This window comes from Stomoxys calcitrans, chromosome 5 (assembly GCF_963082655.1).
Source record: "Stomoxys calcitrans chromosome 5, idStoCalc2.1, whole genome shotgun sequence".
NCBI lineage: Eukaryota > Metazoa > Arthropoda > Insecta > Diptera > Muscidae > Stomoxys > Stomoxys calcitrans.
This window is the reverse complement of record NC_081556.1, coordinates 2,173,522-2,194,197: the sequence shown is the minus strand read 5'-3', so window position 1 is coordinate 2,194,197 and position 20,676 is coordinate 2,173,522. Positions and strand designations below refer to the sequence as shown.

Genomic DNA, 20,676 nt, shown 5'->3' with positions numbered 1-20,676 from the left:
CGTTGTTTGGTTTCTCTCTTAACCTTTCGCCCCTAGTAGCAACATGACTTTAAAAAAAAACCAAATCATTAAGCTCGTCTCGAAAGAGAAATAAACGAAAAATTGTGAAATAAAATGTTATTCGCCCTATCAGGCAAAAAAAAAAAACTTGAAAACCTGAACACACGGAGCAACAGCGAGCGTCATTGCCCTTGTCGAGCGTTGGAAGCTATCAACACACAACTTCCAAAAGATGCACACGAATGACATGTGTATGCCATGGCAGCCAAGGAGTCATATAGAAAAAGTCGCATCACTAAAAAGCAAATACATGCGGTGGAATAGAACAGCTAGTGTCAAAGATGTCAGACTTGTATTAGTGACGTGCTCGTGTCGTAGATTCGAACCTGGGCACACGGATGGCTAAAGCCTCCACACCTAATATGGCCGATGAGTTAATCTAACCAAATGACGAAATGCGTCCCATAGTGGTTGGTGTGTGTTACGATCTCTGGCTTCCTTTTGCATTGCAAAAATCTCTGATAATTGAGCTCGTCTCGAAAGAGAAATAAAGGATATAAATATTTGTAAATATATATATAAATAATGAATACATGAAATTTCATGAACAAATGGAAAAAGGAATCAAGGGTAATGAGTTAAGGAAAGTGTCTGTCTTAAACTTAGAACCAGCCAAGCCAAGTCAAACAAACAAACAAATCAGCCAAAATGTTTAGTGCTTATATCTGGATTAATATGAAAAAAATCTTAGCAAACGGCCAATGGAATAAGACAAAATTGTTAAAAGAACATAGTGAAGCTTTTTAGTGACTGCCAACAATGCCATCAAACCGTAGAACTCTGATATGTCGAGTAAGTGTTCTAATTCCCATGCACGCAGCAAACTCACTCTTCTCGTCAACTATTGATGTAAACAATTCTTCGTGAGCTAAATCAGTTTATTAAACGATGCCGACAATACTAGACTATCATCGTGCAAAATTGCATTCAAATCGGATAAGAATTGCGCCATCTTGTGGCTCATAATGTATAATGGGAAGATCGATTTATATGGGAGCTATATCAGGTTATGAACGATACTTGGTGGGAGTGTTGGCATAGAAGAAGTCAATGTTCAAAATGTTAGCCAATTCGGATAATAATTACGCTATTTAGGGGTTTCTTGGAGAGTTATATCTGCTTACTGCATTTTCCCGTTTACAGCAAATTGCCGCAGTTTAAATCGGATAATAGTTTAAGCTTATAAAGTTAACTTTCAAAGAGTACATACCTGTAATTATGGGGCGGATGAGGTCGGAAGAACTTGTGCTCCAAGAAAGACCAGGAAAATTAGTTTAACTGCATACCAAAGACGACACGCTTTAACACACTGAATTATAGTTTATAACAGTTTAGCAAATTTTCGTATTTTTTTTTCTTAAATTGCATCTCTGTAGCAACATTTTCCATTTATTTCATTTGAATTCACTTTAAAAATTTTTTTGGCACTCATGAGTTTGTTTTTCATAGTTTGGTTTAAAATAATCAAAAAAATTAATCTTCACAACTAACGACAACTTTACCAGATGATTTCTAAAAATAGAGTTGCCGCTTCGATCCAATATTTTGTTTTTGAGCTTGCTAAAGTCATACCGACATCAATATGAATATGTGGCTACAACAACAATAACCGTTGTTACTTTTGGAGATTAGTATGTTCAAAAGATTGATTGCTCTATTCTACATCAAAGCTCTTCGATTTTCTGTGCTCCTTTATCAATCTGTGGCACCCATATCCGAGCTGTCCTATCAACTTTATCACTCCATCTTAGTTTTTGTCTTCCCCTTTTAGGTTTTCTATTATAGTTGCCTTCAAAAGACTTCTTCGCTGGAGCATCCTCACTCATTCTGACAACATAATCTAGTCAACGCAACCGCTGTATTTTGATGCGTTTAACATGCTAACGCCGTCATACGGCTCGTGGTTCATACGACGTCTTTATTCTCCATTAGCTCAAACACTGCAAATATTACGAATCCAATAGAAGCGACGCCTGTGTTCGATAACATCTGCGCCATGGTAGCCTCCAAGAAAATAGCATCGACTCTTCCCTAATGGGGTGTAAAGTTTATGGGGTTAATAAAATAAAACCCAAAGTGAGATTATGAGCAGTTATCACACTTTTGCGATACCTATCCCACTGCGATACATCGAAGTTGCAATTACAAATTTGTCTATGAACAGTCTATTAAGGAACAGGTGCAAACTTCTCACATATCAATGAGTGCTGACCGATTCAAGTTTAAGCTCAATGATAAGGGCCTCCTTTTTATCGCCAACTCCGAACAAAGTTGCACTGGAGTAAAAAAAGCAGTCATGTTAAAAAATAATTTATTTTTTAAATCAACGCATATCATAAATAATTTATCCAAAAAAAATTATTCAAAATTAACTAAAAAATTTCTTGCCGTTACAATCGAAATAACCAAAAAAAAAAACTTAAAATTAAAAATTTTATAATGTAAGTACAACTCTTGCAATACCAACACATTAATTACGGCAGATACATTGTGGAAATTGTGCACACAATTTTTGTATAATCAAAATATACAAAAGGAGGAATAAAAGAAATTTAATTAATTGCATTGGAATTTATATTTAGAGTGCATACTAAAAACGTTTTATATTTGTATATATTCATATATAGTGCAGTATCAATGATTTATTCAATTTTGGAGATTACTATCTGAGCTTTGTTGTGCCTCAATTAATGTAGCATTCACTGTCGCGGAGGACTGTGTTGAATTTGGCGTTGGTTCGGTCTCATCATGGATTAATTGTTTTAGCAAATTTATGCAGACCTTTGAACCTTCCATGGCTTCGTTGGATAGCTGTGCAGTAAGAAGTATACAATTAATGTCGTTAAGCAGATTACAACGCCAATCAATTACCAATGTAAAATTTAAAAATCCATGTGGCAAGCCCTTTAGTATATCCAAGGTAACTGATCTATTGTGTTTCTTTAATTTTTTGGCGAACATTACGCAATCATCTAGGCAAGGATCCATCTCCAATGACTATAAAATGCAATCAGTAATAACAGAAAGTAAGAGAATATGGCTTCAACTCATACTTACGAGTATTTTAGTTGTCGGCATTTGCGACAGCCATTCATCACAGGCATAATAAGGGGACAAAAAGGGGTCCTTGGGTATTTGAAAGGCAAACTCAGCACTGGGCGATCGGGCAATCAACGCATCCATTTTTTGTAAATCTTCAATTGGTCTATGGGGGTGACCATCTCGCTTTATTTCATAAGACTGTGTATATCGATGAATAATTCCATTAATACTATTTACTGCATTGTTAATCTTTCCCGTTAAGTCCAAGTCTAAAACATCTTTACTGACATCGATAAGAATATTTTCTTCGGAAAGAGTTTTGGCTGGCACTGTTTTCAATTCTTTCGTATCCTCATTTGCTTCTTTTGCTTCCTCGGTAGGCGCATCCACAATGTACGTTTCAAGAAAACGATCTATGTATTGTTCCGATTCCGAACTTTTGTTTGCTACCACAGGATAGTGTTCAATGGGTTGTGAATCATCTTCAAATGATAAACAGGAACTATTATCGTCATCTTCTACCGGCATATCGGTTCGTTCGATTGCCTGGCTGTGGTAGGATGCGCTGGCAAATGTATTTTCTGAGCTATCTTCCGTTTCCTCATCTGCCAATTCGATGCCGTATTGGGTAGAAGCGTCCGTTTTATCAATCTGCTTGAAAAAAAAACGAAAATTACATATGGTCTCGAATGCAAACAAAAACAACATGAAATTACAACAAGATGAGATATTTTGGAACTCATAGTTTTAACAATGTTCTTATCTTCACCTTAATCTGTTCCCATTTTGATTTATCTGCAGATTTCATTGCAGAGCCACGCTTTGATGGCGTGTTGCAACCTGATGTCCTTTCCAGGCAAAGCTTATAGTGGGGCTCTTCATCTGATGCTTTACGTATCTCCTTTATCATTTCATCGTTTTTAAAGTTTTCAATTAAAACTTCGGGGCTTGGCGAAGCATATGCCCGCAAGCACCTCATCATAAAACCAAAGGGGAGTAAGGGATCCATTAAACACAACAAACGTGCAGGACTACACAAAACATTATCATTGATAAGGGAATTATAAAAAAGGCATGCACTTACCTAGGAACAAAATTAATAAGTGTCGGACAATACGCCAAGAATAACCCATCTGGCGAGCGTACACCCTGTTCGATGCATTTTAAGGCCAATGCAATACATAGATTTGCTCCAGCAGAATCCCCTGCTAAAACTACGCGCTCTGCTTTGGTGCCAAGATGGCTGGCATTTTTCAACATCCAGCAGTAGGCATAGAATACCTCTTCAATTGCTCGGGGAAAAGGTGCTTCTGGGGCTAAACTGTAATCAATTGACAAGATAGGGCAGTCTAATGCTACAGCCCAATCTCGAAGATAAGACTCGTGAGACTTCGATGATTGGGCCACAAATCCACCACCATGACAGTGGAAAACTATGGCAGGGGCACGAGAGGGTAATTTACGCCAACCGCGAAAACGTGTAGGACCCAGTCCTATCATTCCCTCTCGTCGATGAGATGATAAAAGTCGCGCTTGTATAACTAAGCCCGGACCCATATGACTTGATGGAACAGGAATATCCAACATTTCCTCCGCACTATCTTTTGTGGAAACTTTTGGCAATTGCAAAGGCTCTGACGGTATTTCTATAACTTGATTGACTTTTATGGATGTGCCTACAATACTGGGTATTTTTTGCATTAGCTCAGATTCGGCTAGGAACCAAAACGATTTACAAAAGTCAATTTTGGCATTTTGTGAAAGATTCACAATTCTTCTGGCTCTCAACTCGGGATTCAACAAATATTTTCCGCTGGTCCATACACTGCGAGTTGTCTTCAGAATTGGACCGTCAATGTCATGGGCATAAAAAGCCTCTGAAAATCCAGCCATGCTTATTGAGAGAATTTTCAGAACGCTACGTATAGAATCACCATACTGAAAGCCCAAACATCGTCCATAGAAACTATACTGATTTATTGTTTCCCCCTTTTCGAAGAGTTCTTCAGCAGAATGGTTTCCTTTGGCAAATAAATCCAAATCTCCACTGTCGTTCGACCAATCGTGAAGAATTAATAAATACTTCATACAGGAGCACAACGACGAAAGCAACTGGGAACAAGCTTCAATGTCCTTCATGTAACTTTTCTTACGGAAAAATAACGTGGATTTGGAGTTTGAGAGATTTTTACAAATTGTCAGTCCATAATCTATGCAAGAGTCCGCAACAGAAATAAAGCTTCGATATCCATTGCCAGGAGTACTTTCATCGAAGTCATAATTACTTGCAAAGGTTTCAATTTGTCTGACCAAACCATCAGACATTATTATAAAATCCTGCCACACGACTAGCGCAGCTTGGAGTCTTTGGCCTTTTTCAGTAACGTCATCCTTAAAGTGTAACGCCTGCTCTTGGCACACCAGCAACAGTTCGCGGTATTTTGGGCGCATATCCGGGGGAGCAGAAGACACTGAAAGACAATTTATGGGAATGGTTTGCGTCGAACAAGAGGGACTCTCCTCTTTCCCAGACTCCTTTATGTTTCTTTGAATAATATCGTCCTGTTTAACTGACATATCTGCATTTGCCTTTTTTAACACATTATTATTCAATTTCTCTCGGTAAGCGTCATTCTTTTCTTGGACAGGGGATGATGTTGCGTCTCTAAAACATTGCATACTACTCACAAACGACGGTGGTTTGTGGTGGGCCGACCTATTTAAAGACTGAAAATTTTTGTTATGTATATTGTATGACATCAATTCTCTAATAATTTTAGCTTCACTCACCCAACTGCCATGTATGCAAGAAAACTTCCTCTTGCATGGAGTGAATCTTGTCCTGATAAATGGTGCAACAACCCGTTTGAAAGCCACTTTCACTTTGATTTTTTTTCTATATCCAAATTAGTTACAACATTTTACAAATGACGATGACGCACATTTGTTGTTTACTTGTACATGTGTGTGTCTATGAATTAATTGATACTATGTTTATTATTAACACAACTCCAAAACTTGCAATTTAACCAAACCAAAATAATGGACCCAAACAAAGACGTATCATTAGGAAGATTCACACGAAGCGATGCTTATGAGAGAAGTTCACATGTGATGTCGGATCGTTCAAATTAGTCGATGAGAAAATTAAGGATAAACTCACGACATATGACTCATGGATAAACTATTAAGCGCAGTATGCACTCTGGCGAAATTTTCGTTACCATAAGAAATGCATTGACATATCCTAAACGTAGTTTTCGTTACCGGTACCGTTACCGAAAATTTCGCATGCAGGTACGCAGCTCAAATGAAATTTTCTTTGCAAAACAGGGTGACATATTAGGCATTGGTGAATTTTTCATGCAACTACATACGAAAATGTACGTTTTAATAGCTCCATGCAACATAAAATAAAGTTATTTGCAAATTTCGGCACATGTGCACTTTATCAGCCAAAAATGATTAAAATTCGGCCAAAATTATAAATCGATGTTTGTCGCCATCTTGTATACAACACAACTATTTTGCAGTGGTGACATAAATGTCTTGGCTTCAACCATGGCGAAACTTTTTTAAAACCGCCTTGGATATATCACAAGTTTTTGCTTTTGTTACTTTGATCTCTATATTCGTTAGAACTTTCTGACAATATGGTTGCCATTTATATTGCACAACCCTTGTGTTGCAATCTGCCAACAGATAGCTCCATCGTAAAGCTTGACATTTCTGAGGTTATACGTACTCAGAACGTTTTGACATACGAGCGCTATTGAATTAAATCCGCAATTACTTTTTGGGCAACCCAATTACAATGGTCAACGTTTTGCGACAGCTGATACGTTCAGAATGCATGTTTTGGAGATATATCAATTAAAGTGACAAAAGATTCGGGAAAGATTGTTCACGTCGGTTAGAGATATGACATCGTGGAGGACTTGTTTGACGAGATTATGGTTGGCGTTGAGAAGGTGTTGATTGGTGTAGTATATTCACCTCATGGCGACTTTAAGTCTTTAGAGTGTGATATTACGGATTTTTTGGTCCGTTATTACAATATCATTATAATAAGTGATTTCAACAATAATATGTTCGGCATCGCAAAGGCCCACTCTGTTCGTCGCTCATGTGCTAGATTGGGTTTCTCAGTTTCACATTCAATTCGTTTGCCCTAACATATCAAAGCATGCCTTTATATTCATCTCAATTGAGATTATATATAAACGCAGCCCGTTATTTCATGAATATGTTGATTATGATCGCTTCGATGTTGATGAGTTGGAGTCCCTTGTTAATTCCGTTGACTTTGCTGGAATGTTTTCCTCCTCAGATTTTAAGATACTGCATGACATCGTTTTGAATGGAATTAATACTATCTATTCTGCTTTTCCCAGAAAAGTTGCAATGGCCCATAAGACTAGTCGTCACGAGTGGCTAAACTCTCGTGAGGTTCGTTATCACCCGTCTCTGTCTGATTCGGTTCATTGAGTATATATCCGTGAAAGAAGTCCGGAAAACTGGAGGATATTCTGGATAGAGTATATATCCGTGAAAGAAGTCCGAATAACTGGAGGATATTCTGCAAGCGAAGACTGTCAAAAGAAGAATGAAGCGTAAGACACCCATTGCTATGTTCGATAGCTGCGTGGATTCTTAATCTCTTTGGAGCATTATAAGGAATAATGGTTTGATCCACTCGGACAAAATCACCTACTACCCAGAATTTGCATTTACTAAATGCCTCCTTTATTAGTAACCAGTTGGATGTAGTCTACGAATCTGGAGATTTTTGAGGACTATACCCTCTGATTTGGGGTTCTTATTTAGTTGTGTCTTAGCCTTTTTTTACAGCCTTCTCAAATGTGAAGTCAAATGCTGCGGGTCACGATGGCTATCCATTGAAATTCTTCACAATGTTATTTCCCTATATATCTGCCAAGTTTATTCACTTGGTAAATACGATAATAATGACCTCCACATTTTTGAAGGAGTGGAAAAAGGCTAAAGTCGTTCCTATAAGGATAAAATCTCACCCTTTAAATTCGGATAGCTATAGGCCGATATCTATTTTGCCTGTATTATCAAAGGTAGTTGTACTGAAAAAACCACTCGAGGGCTACTTAGAGGAGAGGAGACTTTTGAGTGATATTCAGTATGACTTTCGAAGTCAAAGGAGCTTTTCAATGTTGCTTGTTGGACTAACCGACTGCATAAGAAACAATTTTTCCAGTCAAAAAATCAGTGTCCTTCTCTCATTGGACTTAGAGAAGGCATTTGGTAGGGTCGATTACTCTATACCCATTCGCAAGCTTCATATAGTGTACGGATTTTCTTCGAGTGTGTGTAGGCTTCTTTTTTTCCCTATGCTAGAGAAATCAATATATTAATGTGATTGGAGTGGTTTCAGTTGTTCTCCTTGTTAAGAGCGGCGTGCCCCAATATATTGTTTATCATTTTTTGAACCTTTTCTTATGCGGATGATGTACAAGCCAAGCTTGATTATGTAATGACGTGGACGGTGGACGTGGACGGTGTCTAATAGATTGTCCATTAATCCCTCGAAGACTCTGTTATTTATCTCTCATAACTGCAGGGACTTACATTTGGTTTATAACAACCATGCGATTGATTTCGTACGAGATATAAAATGTTTAGGGGTTACTATCGATGATAAATTATACTTTGAGACATAAACCCCGTTTACACTGCTCTTTAAATCCGGATTTAATGGCTCGATCATCTGTTTTCTTCTTGAAGTCCTGAATGATTTCCAGATTCACTTTCCTAATTCCACGTCACTTGTATTGAAGCGACGAATCTCATAACGTTCGTTGGCGCCGGGAAATTTTCAAAGTGTTTTTTGGCGAGTCTTGCACTCATAAATAGCGACCATTACATGTAAATTGATTTTGTTTAAAAAAAAAGAAGAAATATAAATCTGTATATTTCAATTGTGGAAACATGTTACATATGTACATATACATAAGTTCTAAGTTGCGATAAAATGGTATGCAAAAATATTCTAAGGTAGTACTTAAATAACAACGGAAATACATTTTAAAACAAACTATCTTCAGCTTTTCGTTTGCGTTTTTTCAATTTCTGCTTAACATCCTCTGCTTTGCCCCGCATAACACTTGCTTTTAGCTTCTTGGCACTCTTTTTACGCTCCTTCATTGCAACTTTACGTTTGGCAGCTCGCACAGGATCATGAATTTTTTCTTGGAGTATAAGTTTTTTGCGATCGGCCCGGCGAACCATTAGATTCATTTGAGCACTGGCTCGCAGTTTATCATATAAATCTGTTCCAATACGTTTTCTCAGACGACTTCCAACACGCAAAGCCAGATGGTGTAGATCCGTATCAAGATTTTGATCGTCTTCAGACATTTCTCGTACAAGAGCTGAAATTATTTTTGGAGCTAATCTTTGGAGTTGATCCACATAAAGAAGCGTAATAAAGCTTTCCAACAGATTGAACAATGCAGTTCTCTGCATACATAAAAACGATAGGAGTCATCAGTCTGATCATATTCAGTATCACTAAAATACAATACTTACCACCGCAGTACTATGCGAGGCTTTTACGACTTCTTTATTTATAAGGAACCTGATATTTTTCATAAGCCAGCTTAAATTAATGTTGGTAAACGAATCCGTTTCTAGTGCCGGGCTCTCGTCGTCAACCTTGCTTTTCGTTTCCACAGCAAAAGGCACGTCTTTTAGCATGGTTGCTACATATAGAAATATTTTCACAATTTCATCGATCATTGGCTGTGACGTCTCGCCAGGTATCATTTGAGCACACAAGTCCAGTACCAGAGATTTAATATCATATTCTGGATTGAGGTAAATAAAATCCAATTTAATTGAACTTGCAGTGGTTTCGTCTATTTCGATATGTGACAGCTTGCGACCGATGTAAACAAAGTCATAGCTACTCAATATATGGGTAATTATTTTGGCAGAGTTACATCGTACCCAATTGTGCTCGTGGGCCAAAAGTCGTTGCGACTGGTAGGCCAATTCGTCGACTGAATTTGCAAGTTCCGAATTTTTGAATAGCTCAGACGAACAATATTCAAATATTTTTAATATACAATATTGTACTTGGATTATTTCGTGATCTAAACTACGTTGTTTCCTTTCCAAATCCTTTTCAAGCACTTGTTCGTCCGCTAGTACGATGTTTACATCTTTCTCTAGAACTTTACTTTCCAAATGTTCCGCAGATTTCTTAGACTGTAATGATAAAACAAAGACTTCACTTTAGTAAATTATAAACCATCAAATTAGAATTATTCGATTGCATTTAACGTATAATACCTACGCAGATACTCTGATCTGGATCTAGCATGTCAGCATAAAGTAAAGCGAATCAGCTCAGATATGATCAACGAACCTATTTTCTACTTACTTTCTAGGATGTTTTTGCCATATTTTTATCCATGCACAGAAAAAAATAAAAATCGGTTTCAATCACGAAATTAATTGATCCAATTAAAAAATCACGAAAATGATAATATTATCATGAAGGTGATGTAAAAAAATTTCAATTTAAAAATTGCATACTCAATTATAAAAATGATTGATTTTTTTAAATTTCCAATTAATTTTTTTATTTGATCCAATTAAAAAAATGGTTGATGACAATTTTATAATTGATCCAATTAAAACAATTGTTGAAAATTCTGGCATTTTCTTAGAGGTTTGCATCGGTCTTCATACCACTTAAAACAGTTATAAAACTGTATCACAGTTCTATAAAGAAAATCTGTCAAATAAGCTTAATTTAACGCTACTTTAAGTTTTGTGAATATGGGCATTAGAATTTTAATCAAAACTATGGGGTTGACCGTGAGAATTGAATTTGGAAGTGTGATATTATTTTCAGACGAGACCAAGACCACAAACAAAATTATTGCTTTATACCTATCAAACTACCCAAACATTGACACCGGAATTCAAAAACCTTAATGCAGCTTTTAAGTTGGTTTATTTGACAGAGTGTGATATTACTTTGAGACGAGACCAAGACCAGAACCTAAATTTTTGCTTTATATCTTTCAAGCAACCCAAACATTGACACTGGAATTCAAAAACCTTAATGCAGCTTTTAGGTAGGTTTATTTGACAGTTTTCCCATGTAAATCACCGGGCCCGGATGGCATATCAACACTTGTCTCCGAGTGGGAGTCTTCCCAGCCATCTTCTGAGGTATTTAGAGTCTAATGGCCTTCTTAGCGACCAATAATATGGGTTCCGCAGAAATCGCTCTACGGGCGACCTCATGTCACATCTGTCCGAACATTGGAGTCGCTCAATCCACCAGTTTGGTGAGAGTAAGGTTGTGGCTCTGAATATCTCCAAGGCATTTGATAGGGTCTGGCACGGTGCACTACTATCAAAGCTTGTCGCATTTGGTGTCGATAATGACTTCGTTCGATTTATTTCGAGCTTTCGCAGAGATCGCACTATTCGAGTCGTTATAGATGGGTTCTCATCCAAAGAGCATAAATTGAAGGCAGGTATACCCCAGGGCTCTGTTCTTTCTTCTTTACTTTTTCTTTTTTTCATCAACAATCTGTTGGGTCAGACATCGAATCCGATCTACTAATTTGCGGTTGACAGTATTTTCTGTCATTTGTACTCATTCGACCATAGGCCGATTCTTCAAGAGATTGAGGACAAGAGGCGGGTTATGGATGATACACTCTGCCAGGATTTGCTGGCCATTTCTGAGTGGGGTGGAATAAATCGAGTAGATTTTAATGCAAGAAAGACTCAGTGCTGCTTGTGGTCACACAAACGATTCGCTGACCCACTACGATCATTTTTTGTCTGTTAACGGTATAAATGTTGAGCAATCAGAAGCTTTAGGCTTCCTTAAACAGTGTAAGAATTACTTCACTCCGTCTGATCTTCTTCACATCTACACCACTTTCATAAGGCCGAAAATGGAGTACAACTCACATGTATGGGCTGGAACTTCAAAATCATCCCTGGAGCTACTGGACCGTGTACAGAGGAGAGCGATGGCGTTGATTGGGGACAGTAGGGTATCCAACTCTATCGCCTCCCTTGATCATCGTCGCAATGTGGGTTGTTTGGCGATGTTCTATCAGTACTTTCATGGTGTGTGTTCGTCTGATATTCGTATTCTTATGCCTGATGTAAGGATATATGTGAGGGATACTAGACATTCCAGGAACTCACACCCGTTTGTAATTGATTGGCCAGCGGACCGCACAATGCCTTATAAAGATAATTCTTTTTTCGCCCGAACCGTTCGTATGTGGAATCGACTTCCGGCTAATGTTTTTCCCACCCTCTTTGACATCCAAAGATTTAAGACAAATGTCAATAAATACTACATCTTTCCCCCCTCAAATGCCTAATTTCCTCTTGCCAACGCAATGCACTGCATTCATAGGGGACTTCCCCTGCGTGTTGGTTGAAAGAAAAAAAAAAACATTGTATCAATATTTAATGAGCTTACCTTAAATTTCTTCTTTTTTGGAACTCCATTATCGTCCGCTTCCACAATTGCGTCTGCGTTGGGGGCTCTGACAAATCGCCCAACTTGTGAGGCATGATTATCTTGTGCCAATCTACCCACCAAAGTACCCATCAAAACTTTTAAACGTGGTGCAAATGCTTGTTTTTCCGAATTCAGAAATCTGGAACACAATGCCGCTCCCATCTCCCGAACTGAGGGTTTATTGTTGGAGTTGAAAAATAATAAAGTCATATCAAATAACTGCTGGCGTGTTGACTTCTCCAATCTGTTGATGAGTAATTCAATGCAGTTGGCCACTGCCTTGCGACACTCAGGTTCTTCGTCGTTCACCAACCTTGTGCCAAGAGATATATACAGAAATTCAGCCTTTTTGGATAGAATAGCCAAGGGGAATTTTTTGATCATGATGCAAATGAACTCTATAGCTGATAAGCGACCAGCGGAGAGAGAATAGCAAAGCTGAGCAGAGAAAAATTTCACAATGTGATCGACTCTTTTATTAAGAGGATATTCCATAACATAAATTGTTAATAAGTTTCTGGCCTCATCACGAACGTAGTCGGATGTGGAGACTACCGACATATCACTGATTTTATTCATAATGTCGTGAATGGCTTTGGACTCAACTTTGCGGGTGAGCATTGCTTTTAGTAGGTTGAAGGTAATAGCCTGATTTTCACCTCCTTCATGCAAGTCCTGTTCTATATATAAAACCAATTCATCCACTTGCTCTTCAGTGAGATTGTAATAGTTACATTTCCTTAGTAAGGCCACGATCGCTTTGAATGTTGCCTTTATTAACTGGAAATTATCTTCCTGTTTGATAGCACCAAAAGTAGAAAAATTCTTCAAAATCTCAAACATTCGCTCTACGACAGCGGTTATGTATTCGGCTTCCTCCATGGCTTTCAAATCATACGCCTCTATCCACAAAGTGGAGAAACACTTAAGGGCAAAGGTTGTTACTCTGACATGGGTACTCCTCAATGCGTCCTTGAGCAATGGCAACAGGGGATTGAGGAATGGTGGATAGTCTACGTTTTGTAATTTCTTGCGTTTAAGAACAATGTGCAACATCTCCAGGCCAAACTCAATCAAAATGTGTGCGTTAGCTTGGGCATTTGATTGAATTTTCTTATTGACTGCTCCGGAGCGGTTCTTAGGCGGCGGCTGTATTATGAAACAGTCCGGCCTTGCCCGCCTCATTGTCTCCTTTTCGTTTTCTGTCAAAACACGCCTTTGAACGCCTGGTAAAAGGTCTGTTATGCTTTCCGACATGGTGCCATATATGAAAATTAATAAACTCTCTCGTGAAATATTTGGATTTTCCACTAGGCCATTGACGATTTTTGCAAAGCATTCTTGTATTTTTAGCGTAAGCTTTCGCGATTTGGATCTGGCCAGATGATCTTTGAAAGGCATTAACAAATCTAGCAGACATGTTTCCTGGATATTTCGGGCTATTATATGGAGCACCAGATAGCTCTTGGCACTGGGTTTGGCCTCTGGCGTGTGTGAAGTCAGTTTGTCTATTTCCTTTTCGGCACTTATGTCACCGAATATATCATTCAAGGCCACTTCGAGTAAGTTATGAAGACATGATTCAATATCACCAGCATGTATAATGTCACGCAAGGCATCGAGTATACCATGTAATGTTACGGATAATACATGCACCTGAAAGCCTCTGGTCAACAGATTTTGCAAATGATTTACCAACATGGAGAGGTAGGTGGATCCAAGGCAGAGCATAATCTTCTTGAGAATATCTCGGGTTAGCATTCTCACCGACTTCAGGGGGGACCTTAAGAACGTGCAGACTTTCATAAATACACCTAAAAGCGTTTAGAAAAGAAGCACATGACACATTAGTGTTGTTCCTTATGGGAATTTCAACAAACTCACCTGGCAAACTTGTGTCCATTAAATCTTTTGGCAATTTTTGCATAAGTTTAACCAGAGCCAAAGCAATGGGGACCCTAAGAATTTCCTCTTCTTCACGCTCGATACTTAATCTTTTGCGATTTACCTTGTGTTTATTGTCATAGGAGGATTGTTCAGTAATGGAGCGATTAAGGGTCGGTATTAATATTGTGGTGATGGTGGTCAAAACTTTTTTAGAAGCATTGGGCGTCAAGAGCACCGGTTGTTTTATGCAGTAACCGTTGTTTGCATCTGAATTAGGTCCTCCAACTTTTTCTTCAACCTCATTTTCCAAGTCGTTTTCGAGGACTTCCTCTTCAGTTGGCGTAACTTCGGCTTCTTCATCGTCATTTTCAACGATTTTTTCCTCTGTTGAAGGGATGTTTTGTTCTCCTGATACCGATGGCTCCAATTCTGTAGTCTTCATGATAGTTCTTTTTAATTTCTCTAAAGTATCTGCGTCTGTTTGTCCCTTAGATAAATCAAAGTGGAAAGCATCCAAAATTCGCACCACAATTCTGACACATTGTTTTTGATAATCGTGCAAAGTGCGCATCTTCGTCAGATAGTAACGCAGAATGGTGTAATAATACTGCCAAGGCAAGATTTGGCATACCACACCCACAGTTTCTATTGCCGCATCGACAAGCGTATGTTTGCTGGCATGCTGTTCTTGCAAAAGATATCGGGAGGCTAAGGGCAACACAAATTGAGTAAGGGTTCTGGGATTGGGAGGCTTACTAAGAGTGGCTGCCAAGGAATTAAATTTAAGTAGAGCCCTACCATGCCGGTGTGACTGTAGGTGAATCACATTCTCAAAGAAATCTACCTCGGGATCGAGGCTGTCTCCTAAAGGCTGCAAGTCTTTGAGAATTTCATGAGAATCAGGGCACTGCCTGACCATTTCACCTAGCAGACGTATGCCCTCGTTGCGTACATTTTCATTTGAGTCCTTAATAATGCGCCTTATCAAATTTATGAATATGTCACCAACCAGATAGTCGACTTGCTGCTTATCCGAGGCATACTTTTTGGTCAAATGGGGCAGAAGCAGCCGCAAATGTTCGCTGGCATTGTCACGCAATCCTATGTCTTTATCGTGACGCAGAAAGTAGAAACAATTAAAGATAACTAAAATGCCCAAGTCCAAATCCAAGCCCAAAGGTGTTTCTATTCGCTCCTTTAGTTCCTTAATGGCATCCAAACGTTTCTCATAGTCCGGCTGCTCTATCCAACGCTTATCCCATGCATTCAATAACATCATAATTCGAGCCGTGAATTTTAGCTCCTTGGTTAGAGGGGAATTTGGACTCTGCTTGTGGTGAATCTTGGCAATGTCTGCCACTAAATCACACAATTGTTTGCGAGCCGCAACCTCCGAAACCTGCTCAAATAGCGGTGCAATTTTCCTTATATACAGTTCGGGTTTCTGCAGGCGCTTAATGAGATTGGAGAGAGTTGTTATTACTTGCGACACGACTTCATTACTTGACTGGGTTTGAGTCTTGGCAATTAGTATTGGTAAGAGCAACTGCAGCAAACTATCGCAAGTTTCGGGTTCGTCAACGTGTTTTGTAAGCATCGACAATATGTTCAAGTCACGTTTATCCAACGACTGTCTGGAACCTCGTGATGAAAAGCTCATTTTAAGGCGTTGCAACAATTCCGGGATAAATGGCTTTACCAATCCCAATGCCTGGTGTGAATAATCAGACTCGCTGTCCGATGCGACCAGCAACTTTTCGACGAGAGCCATAATCGATTTTTTAACTACAACTTTGGACTTGTCGTTTAATAACAACAGAATTATATAATGGAATATAGGCTTGCCGTTCACAAGCTGGCTAAAATATTGAAAGTGTTTGGGTTTCTCGCCCCAGGCTAGGATCAACTTCAGCAATACAGTGGGCGTGTGTATACTCTCTTGAGGCAATTTCTCTATTGAGGGGCATACAAAGACTTGAGTTATGCATGCCATCAACTCGTCATTCCATTGGAACTCTTCAATGTGCTGGAAAAAGTTAAGTAAACTTTGCAAGGCATTCTGCTTTAGGTTTCGGAATACGGTTGGCATTTTGGGATGCAATAGTGATGGATCCTGTTGCGACACTTCATTACATACGGCGCCAATGAAAACCAGAAGCTTCAACATAAACAAGTGGAATTTTTCCTGCATTATTCCTCCAAACTCCTTGCGTATCAGCTCCAATAAATTTACAACGTTTTGGAGTTTTTTGGGCGACCATATGCAGGCTAGATTAAAATGTTCCTTAACCATATCTGGTATTCTTGTAATGTGTGTTGCTTCCTGCGAGTACTCTCTGTATAATCCAAAGGCCATTTCAAGGAACCATTCTATTTCTGGGACACTGCATTGACCCAAAAATCTTAGAATGATTGACTTCCTTTGCTGAGGACTGAGACCTTTTTGGGCACCTTTCGTAATCATCTTGCCATAAAGTAATCTTAAAAGTATGTGCATTAACTGTTCACGATGTTCGTCGGACACTGAGTCCACCTTGAAGTTTAGCAGTTCATCTTTGAATTTCTTCTCATCCAATACATTGTACAACATGTCCTTGTAAGGCAACAGAGATTTGGATTTGTAGGTCATTATACAGTCCAATGCCAACTTTTGCAACTGATTGTTGGAACCTTTTAAGAGTTCATTGTAGAATTGCCACAATTCGGGTTCTTTAAACATTGCTCGGGGATTCTGTTGTGCGGCGAAAACAGATAGTTTGCATTGCAAGGTCTGCAATATGAATTTTGTGTGATAATTTTCGGTGGATAGTGATTTAGACTTTCTCGTATATTTTGGTTTCGATTCTTCTTCAACTTCAAGTTCGGCGTCGTCGTCTGCACCATGCTCGAGTAGAGATTTTTGTTTGGTCATTGCGGTTAGATCCCAACAGTTTTCTCTTTTCTCCAAGTGTTTTCGATACTCTTCGTCAATGAATTTCAAAAAGAGTCCCACTAAGTCACGGTTTTTCATTTCAAACAATTTCCCAAATTGGGGTAAGCGTTGCCAAAGCAGAACCCTGTAGTTTAACAATTGCTGTTGGGTCTGCACCAATTCCATGGGCGGTGGTAGTATGACATTCAAGGTCTTTGACTTCCACAATTCATTGGTCATTTCTGTCTGCGTACCCGCCTCTCTGGTATAATCGATTTGTTCCAATGTTTTGTTTAACTCTGCTTGATAAATGGACCAGAAAACAGCTGGTTCCACATGTTTAACGTAATCTTCTAAAAGCTTGAGCACAGGCTCCCAAATAATTTTGAATTTTTGATGCAATAGGCCGAGTAGAAATCGAATACAGTCTTGCTTACATGCATCACTTTCAAAGGATTTAAATAATTCGGCTTGTGTCTCTAGTTTTTGCAATAACAAGAGCTGCTCTCTGTAATTGTGGACTGTGGGCTCTATCGATGCGGCTAAGTAAATTGTATTGTATGGGGTTACTGTTTCCTGCCCTCTGTGAAGATTGCTCAATGAGTGTGCAGCCAAAAGACGCATATCATGATCATGGTGTTGCAATATGTTAGCTAAGGATGCTTTGACATTTGCGTCTGCTTTATATGCCTTTTGGTTCTTATGTATAAGCAAATTCAAACATCCCAATACGTTTCTGTATTGCAACTTTTTTAATAAGATGTTTTTTAACAGGTTCGAATCTTCTTTCGCAAGGGACATATTCAATTGGCACTGAATTTCTATGAGAAGCGTTAAAATATTAAGCATTTTTATTGGCTCATTCTCTATTCCATCTATTGCATATTTCATTATATGCTCCAAGGGTTGCTTTAGAATCTCGGTCTTGAATCCTTTCAAGTGCGGTACCACGATTAACAGCAACAGCTGTTGTTCGAGTGTGCCTTTGTTTGGGTTAATCGTCTTCAAAATATCTTCGATTCTACTCAGTGTCTCCAAAGAGTTTACCTTGATTTCCATTGACTTCCACTGATGCATGGCCATTGCGTTGAAATTAAGTGGACACTTTTTCACCACCACTTCGGCCATTAACTCCATGGACTGTAAGTCAAAGTTACTCTCAAAATACTGCACAAGTGAAGGTAAAATAAATATTTCAAACTGAACATGTAAAGCCATTGCCTGAACGAAGTTATTATAAATTTCACGAGTTTTTATACTCAATGCTTTTTTCAGCAATCGGCTTGTATCCAACTGGGTGACCAATGAAGAACCCGACAACAATATTGTGCTAATGGCCATTGTTGTAAGTCTCAGCGCTTCGTTAGCTCTGTGATCTTGGGAGGCTTTGTCAATCACACCCAGTATTGTCTTTACGAGTACATCCATGTCGGAGAGGAACCGGCATTCTTTATATTCAACGACTTGTAGAGTTATTCTCATAAGAAATTCCAATTTGGCTACGTTTTTAGTACTTTCCATGACCATGCACAGTTTTGTCCAAAACAATGACATTTGTGCTGGGACAATAAATTTCAGCAGCTGAGCCATGGCATGTTTTACAATGTCATATAATAGTTCCAATTGTTGTGCTTTAACATTTTTGTCTTCCACTAAAGCTTCGAATATGAATTGCAGAAAATCGCCTGCACTTGAGTGGAATTGTCCCTTTACACCACGCATCATTTCGAACAGCAGCCGACCGCAGCCTTGTATACTATCAACTTGTTCGTGAGCCACTGTGGCCAAGATAAATTGTAGAAATTTTCCATAGTCCCTTACATCGCGGGCAATGAAAGAAAAACATTCCACTGCGAAGTTTGTGACATGTTCTTCATACCGGCTCTCGTCCAACAAAGGTAAAATGCTATGAAACACCACGCCAATATTGCGCTTCAAGTGCGGCTTTAATGTCTTGAACAAATACGCAAGGCATACCAGTGTCCATTCCAGTTGTTCTGCATCTTGAGTATTGAGCAGGCATATCAACCTGTCCAAAACTCTTTGAAAGTATGGATAGAATTCTTCTCGCAAATCTCGAGCCAATACGTAAAGAAGCTCCAACAACGGTTGTAACGACAAGTTTGTGGCACATGACAACTTGTCCAAAAGTAGATCAATCACAAAATCCTTCTGATGCAGCAATTGAGGCAATGTCACGATTTTTAAAACTCTGCGCGAAAACAGCGAAAACTCCGTTGATAAATTTAAAACCATCCACTTTTTTAATGTCTGATGAAAAAATGTTTCATTGTCTTCGCACAACTCCTCATTTTCATGGCCAATGTGGTACAGAGCCAAACGCCTCAAGTCAATCTCATTGACACGTTCAGCAAAGCTTTTGAACTAGAAACGAAGCCAACAATTAGCGTCTCCAATAAAATGGTCAATAAATTTACTTACTTGAAAAGTATTTGAGTTTTTTGTTTTACCCACGAAGTCACCCATGATTATTTTTATTTTTTTTTTTTTTTTTTTTTGGACTTTAATTGAAATGGCAGAGTACGACTCTATATGCCAGGTTGTACTTCCGAAGTTGGTGTCCCCACCAACTGTATATAAAAACACGTGTAATAAAATTACAGAATTAAAAACAATGTACAGTTATAACTGTACTGAGTATAACGATGACTATGCACCGAATCCCGAAGCGTCCACTTCAGACGAATTCTAAATGCAAAGTGGATTATTTTTATAATTTATTTTCTATTCCACAAAAATAATTCAACTGCACATTTCACATTTTCATTGCCATTGTTGCCATAATTTTTAAAAAGTGTCTCCCAGTAAATGCACTAAAGCCATAAATCCCCCAACACCAGACTATCATTATTAAAGATTATTTTTCATATTAAAGCTATTCAATAAGCCATACATAATTAAGGATAAACTGGTTGTGTTCAACTTAAATAAAATTTTATTAATATCATTGTACATCACAAACACTTCTTCCTCACATCCTCACATATTCCCCATTATGCAAAATATAAAATTACGACATGGCAGCACTCTTTACAACAACCATACACGTGTTTTTATTTGTAAACAAAAGAAAAAAGCAGGGTATTCTGTTTAGCTTTCGGAATAGTGGCGAAACATTTTAACAAATAATCATAATTTTACAAACATAATTATATGATTTTTTTTGTACTAGCAAGCGAACAACTGAGTACAATTTTTTATTTTTATTTAATTT

General features: G+C 38.4%; 3 protein-coding genes across 3 annotated transcripts in view; all 3 read right to left on the bottom strand.

Annotated features, from left to right (window-relative positions):
- LOC106083167 (uncharacterized) overlaps positions 1–1,525 on the bottom strand; it is a 34,293-nt gene extending 32,768 nt beyond the window's left edge. Inside the window, exon 1 of the mRNA XM_013246030.2 lies at positions 1,271–1,525. The gene's annotated coding sequence lies outside the window, so the exon portion shown is untranslated. The remainder of the gene's footprint in view (positions 1–1,270) is intronic.
- Positions 1,526–2,611: 1,086 nt separating this feature from the next.
- On the bottom strand, positions 2,612–6,201 carry LOC106083183 (hormone-sensitive lipase). The gene is made up of 6 exons (XM_013246062.2): positions 5,893–6,201; positions 4,187–5,829; positions 3,872–4,133; positions 3,118–3,753; positions 2,932–3,057; positions 2,612–2,871 (listed from the first exon to the last, which is right to left on the bottom strand). Exons 2-6 carry the CDS (start codon positions 5,779–5,781, stop codon positions 2,707–2,709), a joined length of 2,784 nt encoding a protein of 927 aa, XP_013101516.2. The 5' UTR covers positions 5,782–5,829; positions 5,893–6,201; the 3' UTR covers positions 2,612–2,706.
- A 2,834-nt stretch (positions 6,202–9,035) lies between these two features.
- On the bottom strand, positions 9,036–20,080 carry LOC106083176 (small subunit processome component 20 homolog). Its single transcript, XM_013246052.2, has 5 exons — positions 19,884–20,080; positions 14,528–19,826; positions 12,602–14,457; positions 9,664–10,344; positions 9,036–9,594 (listed from the first exon to the last, which is right to left on the bottom strand). The coding sequence occupies exons 1-5, from the start codon at positions 19,926–19,928 to the stop codon at positions 9,160–9,162; spliced, it is 8,316 nt and encodes a 2,771-aa protein (XP_013101506.2). The 5' UTR covers positions 19,929–20,080; the 3' UTR covers positions 9,036–9,159.
- Positions 20,081–20,676: the final 596 nt, after the last annotated feature.

What these genes read in the sequence shown, in the direction of transcription:
- LOC106083183 (XM_013246062.2), bottom strand. Translation starts at nt 5,781, where the DNA reads ATGCAATGTTTTAGAGACGCAACATCATCCCCTGTCCAAGAAAAGAAT. An exon ending in TGCCGACAACTAAAATACTC is followed by an intron (nt 3,058 to 3,117) that starts GTAAGTATGAGT and finishes TGCATTTTATAG; the next exon opens with TCATTGGAGATGGATCCTTG. An exon ending in GATTTTTAAATTTTACATTG is followed by an intron (nt 2,872 to 2,931) that starts GTAATTGATTGG and finishes CTTACTGCACAG; the next exon opens with CTATCCAACGAAGCCATGGA.
- LOC106083176 (XM_013246052.2), bottom strand. Translation starts at nt 19,928, where the DNA reads ATGGGTGACTTCGTGGGTAAAACAAAAAACTCAAATACTTTTCAA. An exon ending in CAAAAAAGAAGAAATTTAAG is followed by an intron (nt 10,345 to 12,601) that starts GTAAGCTCATTA and finishes TTATCATTACAG; the next exon opens with TCTAAGAAATCTGCGGAACA. An exon ending in CCTCGCATAGTACTGCGGTG is followed by an intron (nt 9,595 to 9,663) that starts GTAAGTATTGTA and finishes TTATGTATGCAG; the next exon opens with AGAACTGCATTGTTCAATCT.